This window comes from Cystoisospora suis (assembly GCF_002600585.1).
Source record: "Cystoisospora suis strain Wien I chromosome Unknown contig_280, whole genome shotgun sequence".
Lineage (NCBI taxonomy): Eukaryota > Apicomplexa > Conoidasida > Eucoccidiorida > Sarcocystidae > Cystoisospora > Cystoisospora suis.
In genome coordinates, this window is record NW_027153082.1 from 1 (window position 1) to 15,932 (window position 15,932).

Genomic DNA, 15,932 nt, shown 5'->3' on the forward strand with positions numbered 1-15,932 from the left:
GGCTTTGGCGGGCATATCAGCTTCCTTGGCAGCCGACTCGGATTTCAGCAGGGCACAAAAAAGCTGTGAACTACGCCGGACCTAGGAGCTGTGGTAGCTTCTTGGGATCGCAAGGGCGGGCGCGGCACACGTGAGATCCCGTCTAGCCGGGCAGGATCTCGGCCCAGCCCCTGCAACGTTGTCGCCCTTAGCATCGACGGGCCAGCCGGGTACTAGCGTTTGGCAGGGGGCCGAACGCTAGTGGTCGTCGCATGCACCCGTACATGCAGATCGATGGGTTGATTCTGAGAATTTCTTCTGTTTTGAGCAGTCTCAAAAAACCAGCCAGTTTTGTGAACGCGCCTTTTCAGGGCGCCTAGAGCCGGTGAACGCAATGGACGGCGACTTATGGATCGACGAGTTTTATCATCAGGGAAGTAGCGACGCTGGGGGGGGTTCGGGGCCGCCCGCCACTGGGGACACGCATCCGGCCCTGCGGCTCCACGCGTTGAAGGAGGAAATTTTGAATCAGCTGCGTATGGTCGTTGATCCAGATCTGCTCAGGGATATTGTCAGCCTGGGGTTTGTCCGAGGTTTAGACATCGACTATGACAGCGGTAAAGTCGCGTTCGAGCTGCGCTTGACGACCCCAGCATGTCCTGTCAAAGATGACTTTGTTTCGCAATGCAAAACGCGCTTGTTGAGTTTGGAATGGATCAAGGAGGCAAGTGGACCATGCATCTCAAGGCCCTTCACCCTGAGCTACTGATGGTAGCCTAAATCCTGTGCCTGGTGCGGTGCTCGCAGTGCTGGTCCGAGCGTGCAACGAGGGGAAGCGCTAAAACCGTATTCACGGAATCCTAGAAACATGGGAGCTCTTGTTCGTCTGAGGAGCATTCTGTTGGGTGACCGCCCTGGCCCCCGTGTCAACGGGGATGCCGACAGAGTCTCTGGCGGTAGCGCTGCGCAACTTGCTCGCTCCAGGCGTGATGTCATTATTATATTATGAAGTACCAGCTGCAAAACGCCGCCGGCACGTCGGTACAAGGCTCGTCAAATGTGGCCACTTTTCGCCTCCCTGTGCTGGAAATCGTTTCAGAGCAGGTCGTAGGAGTACGGCCCGCTTTTTGCGGGGGGCGTAAGACCGGTTGTCTTGAATTTGTCCGTCTCTTGGTTGCTTACGTCTGGCTTAGCGCATCATCGCGCCGTAATTCCATTTTGGGCTCTTTTGCCGCTGCAGGTGGACGTACGTCTTAGCAGCCAGAAGCCTTCGAGTTCGACGAAGGTTCCTGACGGTTTAGAAAAAGTTTCTTTCGTCGTTGCCGTGGCGTCATGCAAAGGAGGTGTTGGGAAGTCAACCGTTGCTGTGAATCTAGCCTTCACCCTAAAGCAGCTTGGGGCCGAGGTTGGCCTGCTTGACGCTGATCTCTATGGCCCCAGTCTGCCAGTCCTGCTGCCACTCAAAGACACGACGGTGTACTTCGAGGACGAGGGTACAAGGAAGAATGCATCAGCACCGGGGAATCACAGGATCTTCCCAAAGACTTCTCAGAAGAGACTGGCAGCCTCTGATTCGACTCGGAAGGGAGGACAGCTGATTGCATTTGAAAAAAGAGACGGAGAAGCTGCGGAGCGGTTTGCGTCTCTTCGGATGTCGGATACAGCGACTGGCGGCTCGCTGGAAGACCAGCCTGCTCATACACCACCCAAGTTGAAGCCTTTGGTGCATGCCGGCGTAAAACTGATGTCTTACGGCTTCATCCGCAACGCAGGCTCTCAGGTTGGTTTCTCAGCCAGCCGAAGAACTGGCAGGAAAGATTCAATCATTTCGGCGGGACACATCAGACTTGACGATGTGAAACTCTTCAGTCACACATTCTCGTCCATTGTTTCGCGCATAAGGGTCGACGATCCGTGTGTGGTGGAAGTGTGGAACGTCTTAGCCTCCCACGGACCATCTAGGCAGCCGCACAGCTAGGATGGGCACCAACTCTGAGCTCGGCCTCGGCAAGGCACTTGACGGAGAATAATACACCTCAGTCTGTGTCACCCCGTGCCAACTACCGTAGAACACCCATTGGAAGGCAACTGCACGGTGCGGCAATACTGGAAGGTGCTTCGTGGGGCGTGCTCCATCTTCGTTTACTTCCCGATTCATTTTTTCGCTACCAAAGGGTCAGCTGCTGCGAGCCGGAGATGCCTGCTTCGTGCTGGCTGATCTGGATGCGGTGTCGACCTCAGAACGAGGAGGAAAGACGGGGGCCTTCCTGCACTGCACTGTCACGGGCCCTTCGTTCTGAGCACACGCGGAGTGCTTTCTCTATCAGGGGGAGTATGTAGAGGCTCTGCAACGTGTTTCGTTCATAGCATTGTCCGGCCTTCGCAGCCGAAGCTGCAGTGCTAGCGGCATTCTGGCCTTTCCGACTGTGCCAGTGTCCAGCAGGCTGGCAGGCCCGGCTGAAACACAGGTTTCTGTCTCTGGCAAACTGACTTGTTCTGTTTTCCAGGGGTTTTCAGCTCTTCGAGGACCTTTCGCGAGCAGTGTAATTGAGCAACTGCTAACTGGAACTTCCTGGGGAGAGCTGGATTACCTTGTCATCGACTTGCCTCCGGGAACGGGCGACATACACATTACCTTGTCACAGGCTGTGAAAATCGACGCGTGCGTTGTCGTCACTACATTGCAGGCTCTCAGGTGGGATGGGCTGTTGAGCGTACAGACGGCCGTGCAATTGCCTGGGTAGTGATTGTGACCTCAGGTGCTTTGAATGCCCAAGTGGGTGAAGCTCAGCGCCCATGGTATACAAACAAGAGTGTTGTCTGTCTGTTTGTTGTTTTGACAGCGTTGCAGATGCGGAAAGAGGGATCAAGATGTTCAACGAGATTGGCATTCCAACGGTCTGTGTGGTACAGAATATGTCATATTTTGAGTGTTGCGCGTGCCAGCACAGGCAGGTTCTTTTCCCCGAAACAGAGAGTGTAGAAGTACTGGCGCTTCTCGCAGACGCACCGCATGTGATCAAGCTCCCTGTGGATCCCCGCCTTTCTCTGGGGTCGGCAGCTCTGCGAGTCGCGAGGTCAGTGAAGGACAGGGACGATGAACACGCTGGAGGCGTTACAGACGCAGTGTTCCCTTTTGTTGAACAGTGCAAGGAGACCGAATCTGACAAGGTCAGTAGACAGAGGAGCGTTGGATTTCCTGAGGAGCATCGTCTTTTGGCCCACGAGACACGCTATGACCCTGTTCGAGGACAGCTGTTTCCGGTGAAAGGTGGGGGGGCTCTTCGAAGTGCTGAGTGAGCTAGAGTCTTCACGAACCGACCTGGAGACTGCACAGAAGTGAAAAAGAAGACACAGTAGGCTTCTGAAAATGCGCGATAGGGCAGCAGCACTTGCCAAGTTACCGAGGTGCGCACGAGCTGAAGCCACCTGCCAGTGACTATACACTTGTCAGGCTGGATCCTGGCACGGACCGCTTATATGGCGTGGCTCAGTCACGTGGGCTGCGAGGTGAGTCAATAAAAATCGCCATTGTGCGGCACAAGCTGCGTTCTGCGTTGTGGGAACGTTTTGTGTGCCGGCAGGTTTGGCAGCTTTTTCGTGAGCTGGGCTCGCACGTTGTTCGAGAGCTTTCGTGCCTACGATTTGGAACGTCGCCCCCGTCTGTCACCTTGGTTGATGAAACGCACATCGAAATTGCTCTTCCTAGAAGGAGGTCGAGACATACTGTCGATCGGGCAGGTACGCGCTGCCACACCGGGGGTAGGGTAGCGCCCCGCCTTACTAGTGGCCTCGGTGTGAGCCAGCGGTCTCTCACGGCTTGCCCCGAGTTGGCGCCTTGTACAGGGACAATCGGAGAACGGATGCGTTCCCCGCCGTTCGCTGTCGTGCGGCATAGCAAGCAGGTGCTGCCGGAAGCCCGGAATGCAAAGAGCTGAACCGCTGTTGCGGTAGCATCGCCGGTTCGCCAGTGTACTCCCTCGTAGAACTGTTGCTGGCGTTCTTTCATGGCAGTGCCAGCACTGCTGCTGCCTCCCCAGGCTAGCGACTGTACGGCCTGAGAGGGGCAAGCAGGGTCTGCGGCAAGGTGCTGAAGATGTTGCCTTCCCTACGTGCCGTGCGTGCCCTTTCTGTAACATGAGTCAGAAACAACCGACTGTACTGGGTTCGACTGGCATTTACGATATGACTTGCGGGGGGATCGGCATGACCGGTGTACATAGACTGAAGCGCATCTTCAGTTCGCGGCATCCAGGCACGCCGGCAGCGAAGGTGACAGCGGCTTTGTTTCTTGCTTCTATGTGCTGGGTACCTCTAACGGCTTCTACTTCTTGGGGAACGTTCGAGTGCCGGCAGAAGTGCAGGCACCGGGTTGTCGAGATGGCTTCTCTTAGGTCGTAAGTGACCGTGGAAGGCTGTGTGCTGTCTGTGTGGAATCCCACTGTGCTGATTTCTCAGCGTCATCGAGTACGACACTACAAAGCGACCCTTTCGACGTACTAAGCCTGCCGCTGCAGCGCATCCGAGATGCTTGTACTTGCAAAGAGTGCACTATCCACACGGGGGAGAGAGATTTCGCTCAGTAGGTCTCCAGGCGGGTCATGTACCAACGCCGTTCAAACAGTGTTCCCAACTCACAGCCGACTTTCCGTATTTTGCGGCAGCGAAAGCTCATGTAGCCCCGATGCACAGGTGCTCGGAAACACCACTATCTGAGAACTGGGGATGAGGCGCTCGCGCCTCATTTTTGACGAGATGTTTACTTGTCTGTGTGACGTACCAGGTCCAAGTCGTCCTCAACATCGCTTATGGAGGTAAACGGGGCTGCCGGTCATCGCCTCGTCTTCACATGGTGAGCGCGGATGTTCGCAAGATCTGACACGCCGGAACGCCGGTCTAGTTAGAGAGAACGCCCGTTTTCACGTGGCCGCTGTCCCTCAGCGTACTTTGTGGTCGCAATTGGATGCCCTACGATAGTTCGTGCGTCTGCTGCGTAGACTTTTCCAGGTTTGTTCCACGCATTCACTCCTGCTGAACGGCAGAAGCGGAATCTACACTCGGCTCTTTGTGTATCACATGGGACACCGGGTGTGACCCCATCAAGACCTGCTGTGCACGCGTCTTAGTCCTGAGCTGTACAGCTTCTATGGCGTCCTTGAGGTGAACACGTTTCTGCAGGAAAGATGGTCATAGAACCTCGCTACGCGTGCAGACACTGGAGCGTATGGCGGCCGAGGAGGAGACGGCTGCTGCAGGTGATGGTAAGGGCGCAGCCGGTTTTTTGGTGCCGTCGTTTCAGTTTACGCGAACATCCAGGTTGTGATTTGAATGTCTTCCGCGACTAGTCACCGGCTGGTGCTCCCGGTAGCCCCCAGCGGCGAGAGTCTTTCAGGTAGAATCCTCACTCTAGAACGAGTGAAGCGCGTAGCGAGTTGACTGTCAGGCAAAAACAGCATGTCAGACGTAGTTTGGGAATATGAACTTGGTACACAGCCTCCGCGTTGTTCAAACGCTGAATCGGCGCCGGCTGCCAGCACCCCTCCCTTGAGAGGTTCGTCTCCGTTATAAGCGCACGTGCACTGAATGAATGGGCTTTTGCGACGAGTGCTAATTTCCTTGTAGAGCCTGACCTGCAGCACCGCGTTGCGAGATTCTTGGGTAATCTTCGGGTTTGGTTTCAGCATTGGATTCTTGCCGTCTCCGCGTTTGTCGCTCTTGGGGCTCATTTTGCTTTTGCTCGGATAGGCGTGGAACGTGACAACAGTGCCCCTATGAGCCTTGTCCGATGTGTGTGAACTGTGCTTCAGGCGCCAATTCATGTCTCGCGGCAGCGCCGGAGCTCGAATGGTGAACATTGGCTCAGAAAGGGCTGTGCTGTACGGGTTGGAAATAATCAGCTATAGATCAGCTGGGATTGTGATGGCTGGCGTCAACAGCCGGCTCATCGAACGACACGAAAAATTCCAAGGGACTTCATTCCCATTTCACAGCGTCGTGTGGCTCAAGTTCTTAACTCAGGCAGGTATTACGTGACCAGGTGTTCCGAGTAAGTGCGCAGTGTGATGCTGCGTAGTCGGCGTCGATACTGGGGCAAGACAGTCCGAAGTCCGGAAAGTTACCTTTTTTGGCCCTGACGAAATGGTGGTCTGTTGTGAGGACGCATGCGGGCATAATCCTGGATGCCTGAAGTTATGTGACACCAGTGCATTTGCCTCACGATGTAGAGTTTCAGCGCAGATCTGGTGACCTGCGCGGCTCTCCCAAGATTTCAACACAGGATGACGCGTCCAAATTGAGCGGGTAATCTCGGTTGAACTCACCCGGGGGAGGGCGGATAAAGAGCATTCAGTTGGTAGGTTGTCTCTCCTCGGTCAATTTGGCGACGCGCGTCGCTTTGTCGCATACCGCTGATCTATCAGGTTGACGAGTTGACGTTCAATCGAATTGCGTCCCTGTGGGTCCAAGGAAGGGATGCAGGACACGGACACACTCAAGCAAACAATTGGGATTTTCACGTGCCTCTGTGCGACATGCAACGTAGTGCCCTTGGGCGGGCGAGAATAATATGTATCTCGGGGGAGGCTGGCATCGCTGTCCCCCACATTGCAACGAATTGAACGGGCCTTCTCCGTGTACAGGGATAGTAAGAGGCAATCCGTACAGAAACGCGGAAGCACCAGATGTCAGTGAAGGCGGGCACTGTACGAGGCGTGGATCAGGAGTCCGAGTTTCGGTGTACCTTCAGCTGTTGTCTCTAGAGTCTCACTAGTCCCCTGAGGTTTTCATGGAGGCATATTGCGTGTTTTTTCCTACAAATGACCTGCCAGTCGGTGTGCTATATCACGTCGCTGAGCCTCTGGTGTTACCTTAAACAGGGTCACGCGGGTTGATTCAGTCCAGTCCAGGCTGACTGGGTGTTCGACACTGCAGAATGGGGTCATCAGCGAACCCTTGCTGCTCAGCATCCAATCTGTTACGGCTGGCAGGTCCGATGATTAGATTCGCCGCCGGGCAGTGCCCGCAAAAAGGCCGCTCCCCCGCTCATTCAGCTGCTGTTTCTTCAAGGGAGGCCTGAATTTTCGGCTTACCAGCGCCCACTCATGTTCCTTTGCACTGCCTGGAGCGCAGATTTCAGATCGCCCTCGCGTTCCTGGAGTCCCTTCTCGTGTATCCAGGTTATCAGGATCCTCACGTATACACGGAGCCCTGACGATAAGCGCCTCGTTCTCAGAAAAAACTGTCACGGTCTGGTGCCTTGATTTTAAAAGGTTTCCAACAACGATGTCTGCACCGTAGCGTCGTAGAGATCGCATGGCCTTGGCAGCCAGTACTCTTGGATCTGTCTCCAGCTTGAACGAAATGAAAAAGCACTGCGGAATGATTTGTTTCGCCAGTCCTAACATCTTTGGAACCGGAGCCAGCTTGAGGGTTATCATGCCTGGTGGCGGCTCCATTTGGCTCACTTCGTGAAGCTGCGGCAGCTGTTCCCGTTTGCCGACTTCCCCGTTGGTCTGTGATGGACGCGCTTTTGTGTCATCTCCTGCCGTGTCCCTTGCCTGTCGTGAATCAAGTGCAGGGAATGCATTTGTTTGCACGGTCTCGTCTTCGTGCTGGAAACCTGACATTCCCCCCGGGTCAGGTGTTTCCTCTTCGGTAGAACTGCGACGCCTGGGTCCCCGAAACGCGTTTGAAGAGCTTTCACAAGGCGGCTTTTCATGGGACCGAGCATCTTGACAGGTGTAAGCGAGCCGACTGTCCAGTTTGTGGGTTGGCATGTTCGAGGCAGGGATGTAGAAGTCTGCCACCGCTGCGCAGGCGCAAACCACAAGCTGGTCTGCTAGAGGGCGACAGACCTCCAGGACTTCTCGCCAAAGAAACAAGTACTCCGTTACGCTCTCAAATGACACACAAAGGAGGCGTGACCTGCTGGATCTGTACGTCCCGAGTGCGTGCGTCGTTGCGGTACTACCTCTGGCGGGCAAACAAAGGTAAACGTCCGTTGTTTCTGACTTCTGTGGCTCCCCAGCAGGACGGCTTTCGACGCGTGAGACACACGGACTGCGCTTCGCGCACAAAGAACCGTCATTCATCACGCCGTCACCAGGATGTCCCCAAGGACGCGTACAATTGTTGCTTTCACTCGCGCCGGCCGGACCCACCCAGACTGGTGATACCCCTCCCTGCTGGAGATGCTTCTGGACGTCCTGCGACCGTAGAAGCACTGCATCATCGAGAAGCTGCGGACCCGGTCGAGAGGGAATGACATGTCGGACAAACGGCTGCGCAGAACAGGACGAATGCAGGAAGATTACGAAGTAACCCTGCTGAAGAAACTGCTCACAGAGGCCCGCACCTCGCTCACCCGTGCTGAAGTTTGAAATGAATCGAACTGTGTTTTTCTGAGGATACAAAGCACAACAGAGGCATTTTTTTTCTGTCTGAAGGAAGCACGTGCCGACACGACTCCGCGGTTGGACAGCAGTCACTTGGGGACCAGAGGGTTCAGATCTTTTGGGCCGGCCGGACCAGCAGCACCAGTCCTTTCTACTGAGCGATTATATTGAAGAGAGATTTCACGCTGTTGTGATTCAGCACACACACTTCCCCTGGCGCGGCTTGCGGCTGTAGGCGATCCAGGCCATTTACCTGCCGGGCCTCGCCAGACACACTCCCTCACTGGTCAACGGCATGGCAGTTAGTCTGCGGATCAAAGGTGTGGCTGGACCTGCTTCGAAGCAGGTCCNNGGTCCAGCCACACCTTTGATCCGGGTGACTCCTTGAGGCAGCCAAACGTCCCCCACCCTTTATCCGGACAGAAGAGAAGGACGGGTCAGCCTGGCCGTCACGGAGTACAGTGCCGCCGCTGCTGCACCGGAGTGAGAGAACTAACCATCACACGCACTTCAGCTCGTCGTCGCCATGTTCATGTGACACTTACTTCAATCGGCACGGTGGTGCCGCCGGAGGTGACGAAGGCCACACGAGCGGCGTGCTCACCCCCCTGTGGCTCTACTCCTTGAATGAAGTTCAACACCTGCTGACGAACTGCTGGAAGAGTACTCGGAGGGACTTCAGAGGAGAAGAAGTTGGCGAGAGCTGCGTCCAGAGAGACGGCGCCCGCCATTTATCTCGAGAGTCCCTAGTGCACATAAGCTGGTTCTTCGAAGTCTCTCCTGATGCAGGCGCTGGTCGACCGCTCGTGATGCGCCTCCACGATGGCGTTATGCCCTGCTTTGCACGGGCATCATCAGCAACCGCACGCATGAGTTTTCCGTACTTCTGGTTGGAAATCGAGTCAGACGAGCAAAGTGTGCCTGACCGGAAATGAGCTGGAAGCAGAGAACTCACTCGGAGTGGTGTGGCTGGCTGCAGTTTCACTGGCAGAAAGCTCGGCACCCGCGAGACATCTCAAACACAGAAGAAAGGTTTTCACACGGCTCCAGCCCACCCTAATAACAACTAGGGAGCCCTAGTGAGACGGGTGCAGTAGTCGTGTCCCGGAAATGTCGGTCGCCTTTCGAGCCCACCAGAAGCGAGTCGGGCAGGCGTAAGCGATCAGCAGCTTCACTCTGTGTCCAGCCGACAACTGGAAGCTAATACCTCAGATTTCGCGAGCGTGGCGCGCCGACAGGAGACACAACTGGAATTCTGACGAAATCAGTCGTAATTCTGACACTGGGCGGAAGGTGCTACTGTCCGGAAATAGTTTGCTGGCATGCGTCGTGTTCGCGAATAATGCATGCGGATGGCCTGATCTAAGTATCCATAGCACAGTCACGGAGAGACACGGAGGAGACGGCACCCGGCGGTCGTCCGCAACGCACTCACCAGGCGCACACAGCAGGACTGCGCGGAGGTGCACCGAAGACGTTAACTCCGAGGGCAGCAACTGGCAACACTGCCGAGCAGCCGGCACACTCTCTGGAACTGTAGATCAGAACTGTAACTTTTCCCGCGGCTCCCCGCGACCGATGCCGTTGTGATTAAGTGTGTTCTCTGAACGGGTCAGGTGTGTGCGGTCGAGAACGCGTATGAGCGTGATGTCAGCGCTGCCCCACGACAGGAGGCGTCGCACTTTAAACGGGCGTTGCCCGGGAGCTAAACCGAGAAGACATGAGTTAAGTACCTGTGAGGTGCCCGCCGGCCGCTGCAAATTTTGGGCGACGGTTGATGAAGAGGATTCGTTCGTGGCAACTCGTAGTGATACACCGAACATGATGGGCTGTACTGGCTCACCCGCGCCGAAATGGGGCCATGACGCGCGGTCACTGTCTTTGCTACCTGTGGTCTAACCGGACCGAACTGTTTGGGTAGGGCCGCAGCCCTGCCAGTCGCACGAGTGCTCCAACTTCGTGGGTCTATACACGCTAGAAGCATCCAGGGGCTGGGGTGCTCTCGGCGACGACTGCGCGCGACAGTCGGGGAAAACCGAGAAACCTCGGTGGTTCACGTGCTCCCTTCAGGCTGTAGAGAAGGCAAACCAGGGACTGCCACTCCCAGGGCCTTTTCTTGGGTGCTGCTACTGAAATACCGCCGCTCGTGCGGCTCGACGTAGGGACCCGATCTGCCCGCGAGGTTTCGTCGGAAAACAGCTACTGCGCAAACGCAGCAGACACCACAAGTGCTGTCAACGTCGCTCGCACGAAGGATGGCCTAAGCCCTCAAGAACAGAGGCGGTAGCACAGCCCTTGACCGCGAGGGCCAGGTATGGACGTCAAACAGTGGAGGAGGTTGTTGTAGCGTAAATGTAGGTTATGGCAGAACACTCGAGTACACACCAAGTCCATGTTTACTACGTAATTCCCCGTTATACAGATACTGTGTTTTTGCCGTGGCACACTCCGAATTTCGAACGTGGCGCCTCTGGAATGCTCAAGACTATCCCCGGACGCATGGTTTTCCGCTTCTGCGGTTGCGCATTGAGTGCACGGTACTATCGGCTGCAGCCAGACACTCTAACGTAAACCCTCTTGACGGCTTCCTGCTTCCTTATCACTCCGCAAACGAGGTACCGCATCGCCCGGAGAGTGTACAGGGGAGGGAAAAGTATAGACACCTTAGGAGCACATAATAGCAAAAAGTCCGGGTTCTCCCGCCCATACCGCAGCCATCTGTTTCCCGGTGAGAACTTCGGACCCGGCGCGAGTGGGTCAGTGAACAATGCGGCCGACGAGAGTTGACTCGCTTTAGACACTTTTCGCCCTTCAAGGCATCACGCATCTGAGTCCCATAGTGTGACTGTCGACGTGGGAGACAAAGACGAGAGGCGAGTTTGCCCGTGAGATGTTCCGCGACCCCCCTCCCCCATGGACAGAAGCTGTGTTCGGTCAGCTACCTGCGGTGACAGGCGTTTCATGAACTGTCGGTGTGGACTACCATGCGGCCGTGCGAAACTGCGACGTCTGTCACGGGTAAGACCGCTGCCGGGGACTGCGGGTCCTCGGCCTCGACTTCAAGTGATACTAGCTGATGGACTCGGTCGAGCGGTTTCGGCCGGCAAGACAAACACTCTCATGTCCCTTTCACTGAAGACAGTGGCATTTCTGAAGGGGCCTCCTCGGTCTGGTCACTGACGCGATTGCCCCACAAAGTAAGGACAGCTGCAAGGAGCGAAAGCTGCTCGAGCCTGGAGAGGGTACAAGGGAGACCACGACTCAAGCAGCCACGCAGAAGGACTCTGAGCGGTTTCAGGTGGCTGACGTCGCCCTTGCGTAGGTCCATGATAAGAGACTCCAAGGTCCGAAGGCACCACGGCAAAGAACGGCTGGGTTCTGGGAAATCCCGACATCTTTGTGCGCTGTTCAGCATGTAGCCGTTCCCCGAGAATGTAGTCGGCACAGCAAGCCATACCATCCCGTCTAGTGAAGACATGGACGCTGCTTTAAGATCTTCCAAAATATCCAGGATGGCAAGACGGTCTCCGCAGAAGTCCGGTGGCCCGTCGTCCAGCGACCGGAGTTGCTCCCAGCCGGGATGCTCTTGTACAGCCGAGGCGCAGCCTCGTGCTGAACTTGGCAGGCTCCCGGTCAAATCAGTTCTGTCGTCCCAGTATCCTGTTCGTGACCAGTGGCGTCTGGGGGGGGATGCTTCAAGCACCTCAACAGCTGGTGAAGTTCGCAGTTGCACTAGCGGTTTCCTTCCAGAGAAACATGATACCCCTTCCGGCGCCGCGCACCGACCATCCTGGGTGGGCTGACTGGGTTCGTCTTTTAGTACGGCGGCCCGGTCCCTTTGCTCCAAGACAGCTTCTGTGCCTCCCTCCTTTGACGAGTGACGATCCGCCGAAGACCCCGTTCTCCCACGCGTCTGGTCGGGCGCCGAACGATGAATCTCGGTACAACCATGGCCACTATCGGGTACTATTACCTCAGAGCAAGGGTCTCCGTTCTTGTCAGTGCAGGACGAAGGTGTTGAAGCAACTGGGGGTTGGTCGGGCCGTGCGCAAACTGAGGAATCGCTTTCTTTCTTTGTTGGGGACGCACACCGGCCACGTGGGAGGGGCACCCCGGGTGATGCTCTCTGCACTGAAGCGAGCGGACACTCCGCCGCTTCAGCAGGTTTCTCCACAGCGCCTTTGTTTTGTGCTTTTGAGAAGCTACCTGGGGGAGAAGACGGATGTACTGGGTCTTGAAGACGAAGAAAGCTGCGGTCTCCCACTGTTACTCCCGGGGTGTCCGAAGCGCGGGTTTGATCCTTCTCCTGAACTACATCCCACGCTACAGTCGATCCCGTTGCTGTCGAGGCGGAGGTCTCGCTGCCATTGTTATTTGCAGCAGTTTCCTCAGCGGCACTCACACTCGGACGCCGGCGACTCGTCTGTCCCGCGTCGGGCTCCGCGTCCACGTCCTCTGCAGAACGCAGCACCTGCCGGTGCGACGTGTTGACCCGCGAGTTACTGCAGCGAGGCAAACCGTCGTGTGGAAGCAGGGTGGGGCATTCTGACACCATGAGAGCTCCAGGTTCTCCGCAGCTAATTGGCCAGCCCGGATTTCCTCTCGAAGTGTCCCATGCGACGAGCGAGGGGCTTCCATGTGCTACAAGGGCTGGCAGGCAATACGTGCAGCTTGGCGGGTCTAGAGGTATCTGCGACTCGCCTAGCGAGTTTCCGACACCGGGGCTGTTAGTTTCTGTCGTGCACGACTTCGACCTATTGCCGATGCATTGGCCAGGTATCAAGTGCCCCTCAGGACAGTGCTGCCCAATGCCAGGAGCCCCACTGCCCGTCTCTCCGGCCTCGCTGGTGATAGCGCTGGGACCACAGCACCCCCTAAGCCCGCCGGCCTGTGATGAATTCTGCCGGGGATTTGGCCGCCAATTGATTTGAGCTGCCTGCGCAGGTTGTGCACTGCTGTCATGTCGATACGAAGCTCGTTCCAGGTTTTTCTCGTGAAACACGTCAGGTCTTGTATCCGAAGAACCTAATGAGCCATGGTGCTTGTCAGGGTAGAGCAGGATTGTTTTAGCGTGTTCTGTCGCTAGGCGGCTGCGCGGGCCTGGCTCGACACTCGAGTTGGATGCCGTCTTCTCCGCGTAGGTCACCGATGTGTGTTTGAGTCGCTCGGCAATTGCTTTGGCACGGGCTTTCTCCATCCCGAATTTCATGACGCTCCAGCTGCGGCTACGTTTCCTGCCGTGTACTTTCCAGCTGCACCTCCAGGAAAGATTTCCTCGTCGCGTGTCGAAGTACACACCCCGAAACGGAGGAAACTCACGCGCGGCCATGACAAGGAGGGCCCGTACTTCCTCCGCGCCGCGAGTACATTCCTCTCCTGACCTGCGCGGGGATGATTCTGTTGCAGGTTGCTGGCAGCCCGGGTTTTCTTCGATGCTGGAACACGGGGAAGTGGGAGGAATCAGAGTTTGCCTTCCCGGCGCGCGAGCGTGTGGCGGTTGTTCAGTCGCTTGCTTCACTGGACAGGGATGATTCTGAAGCCGTGCAGACCCCATGAATCCAGGAGGCTCCTCGGGCCGGTCGCAAGTGTGAAGACCAGGTCGCAGGGGAACTCTGAGTTTTCCGAAGGATGGATTGTCTGTGCGCGATTCCACCTCCGCCAGGTGCAAGGCTAGGCTACACCGGCAAGCAGGAGTATGCTGGATGTGCTGTGCAGGGAACCGCTGCGCCACATAGCTTCCAAACCTGCCGAACTGCCCGAAGTGCGGGAAGCCTTCGCTACGGCGCTGCAAGTCTGGGAAGTGCTTCGCGGTTTTGACTTCTTGTCGACTGTGGCCGGTGTCGGTTGTTACTGGAGAACTCAAAGGGGCTGACGTGACCAGCTGGTCTTCGCACACGGAGAACCTGCTGCCGACTGCCTCAGGGGACTCGGCGTCTTCAGAAGCCTGCGACGGCACGGCGCGAGAAGCGGGTGCACGCTCCTGCCAGAGACGATCCTTTGCTGCTTCCTCAGTCTGCATCTCGGAAACGCCATTTGCTCTGGCAGCCGCGAAGTCCGACATCAGCGTGGAGGCTGAATCACTCCGTGGAGGAGCTGCTAAGGATAAAGCGCGGTGTGAAACGGATGATCCGGTCGCAAGTTCGCAAGCTGGCTTCCCTTCGTCAGATCCTTGGGTTTTAAAGACAACGAACTGGCGGGACAGGGTTTCCGCCACCGTCTCCAAGCTCGAGGAGTGCCATTCCACACTGCCCGGTTCACTCCAGAAACACTCGGTTTCTTTAGAGGAGAGCCGAGAATAGCTCGCAGGCTCTTCTTTAACGTGTGACGCGTCCTCTGCTTTTGTCTCTCTCTGCGGCAATGTGGTCGCGGAGGAGGAAAGGGGACTGCTTGGAGACCCAATGCGTGCAGAGCGGCTGTCGCCTCCGTGAGTGATCATTTCCCCACCCTGGGCTGCAGCAGGCCATGAAGCGCGACAGGAAACAGCTTCGGCACATTTGGGCCTGTCCTGCATTTCCAGTCCTTGTTGGTCAGAGCGTGTTGCCGTGTGGAGAGGTTCTCTGCCTGCAGGCGTGAGCGGCGCCGTTTTCAGAAGATCACCGCCAATGCCGGCAGCCGCGGCCGAGGCTTCTATCTTGCCTGCCGCTAGTTTTTCATTTGGATGCTTGGCCTCACCGAGACTGGGACTGGGCACTGCGCGTTGAGTGCCGCCGCTCATAGCAGTATAACCGGGAGCGCTGGTTCCTGCTTTGCTCTCACAGCTTCCAGAGAAGAATTTTAGCCTGAACAGAGGCGGCGCTGACGCGGTCCACAGTTTTCCGAGCTCTGGCACCTCTGGGTTAGGGACACTCCTAGGGACTCTTTTCGGGAAGGGCCGCTGTCTTCTCTGTAGAAAACTTCTTCGGAGTCGCAAGGGTCAACAAAAGGGCTGTATTCTGTTCTCTCTTCCGAGGTGGCCACATATACTGCGGAGCTGGCTTTCGGGGATGCAAGCTGAACACCGCAATGGTGAGAATCTCGCCTCCGGCGTCTTCCCCTGCACGTCGACACGGCTTCACCGCTGTTGAGGATGTGAGGTCATTGACCAAGGAATGCTAGGGTCTGCGCACCACACTCGGCGGCAGCCCTGGGTCCGCGCCACGCGTAAAGTTATCAGAAGGGAAGAACACCTGACCGGCCGCCGGTGTCGCTTTCTATTCAGTAGGTGTGTACGCTAGCAGCCTAGGGGCGCCAAACGAAGGGACCGCGCGCAACGATGCTCGCCGCCTCCTGCGCGTCGACAGAGGGAAATGCGCTGAGAAGATCTTCCCGTGCCGGGCTGCCCGTCCTGAAGTCGACAGCCCAGAAAAAGAAATAGCGTTTGCAAAAAAGCTTAAGCCTGGGAAAAGCCCCTTCGGGGTTAGGGTGGTCAGGTAGGCATGTACACATTTCCTGACCAGCCCTCTCGCTGTCGGGCCGAGGCAGTGTCGATTGCCGCCGACGGAAGACATGGCCCCACACGGGGGCACCCGCTTCGGGCCTGCACGTGCTGCCGTGACACGCTGCAGGCTGGCAGGAGGGTGT

The 15,932-nt window shown here is 56.7% G+C and overlaps 3 protein-coding genes across 3 annotated transcripts; 1 reads left to right on the plus strand and 2 right to left on the minus strand.

Moving 5' to 3' along the window:
- The first annotated feature begins 250 nt into the window (after positions 1–250).
- CSUI_000704 (mrp family domain-containing protein) lies at positions 251–8,120 on the plus strand. The gene is made up of 11 exons (XM_068060935.1): positions 251–703; positions 1,173–1,759; positions 2,487–2,674; positions 2,823–3,150; positions 3,564–3,720; positions 4,438–4,561; positions 4,763–4,831; positions 5,158–5,240; positions 5,787–6,025; positions 7,551–7,718; positions 8,006–8,120. The coding sequence occupies exons 1-9, from the start codon at positions 664–666 to the stop codon at positions 5,828–5,830; spliced, it is 1,620 nt and encodes a 539-aa protein (XP_067927083.1). The 5' UTR covers positions 251–663; the 3' UTR covers positions 5,831–6,025; positions 7,551–7,718; positions 8,006–8,120.
- On the minus strand, positions 6,201–9,763 carry CSUI_000705 (dna pantothenate metabolism flavoprotein). Its single transcript, XM_068060936.1, has 3 exons — positions 8,918–9,763; positions 7,068–8,378; positions 6,201–6,431 (listed from the first exon to the last, which is right to left on the minus strand). Exons 1-3 carry the CDS (start codon positions 9,101–9,103, stop codon positions 6,351–6,353), a joined length of 1,578 nt encoding a protein of 525 aa, XP_067927084.1. The 5' UTR covers positions 9,104–9,763; the 3' UTR covers positions 6,201–6,350.
- A 792-nt stretch (positions 9,764–10,555) lies between these two features.
- Positions 10,556–15,838, minus strand: CSUI_000706 (ap2 domain transcription factor ap2iv-3). The gene has a single exon (XM_068060937.1). The coding sequence runs from the start codon at positions 15,085–15,087 to the stop codon at positions 11,491–11,493; it is 3,597 nt and encodes a 1,198-aa protein (XP_067927085.1). The 5' UTR covers positions 15,088–15,838; the 3' UTR covers positions 10,556–11,490.
- Between the last annotated feature and the right edge of the window lie 94 nt (positions 15,839–15,932).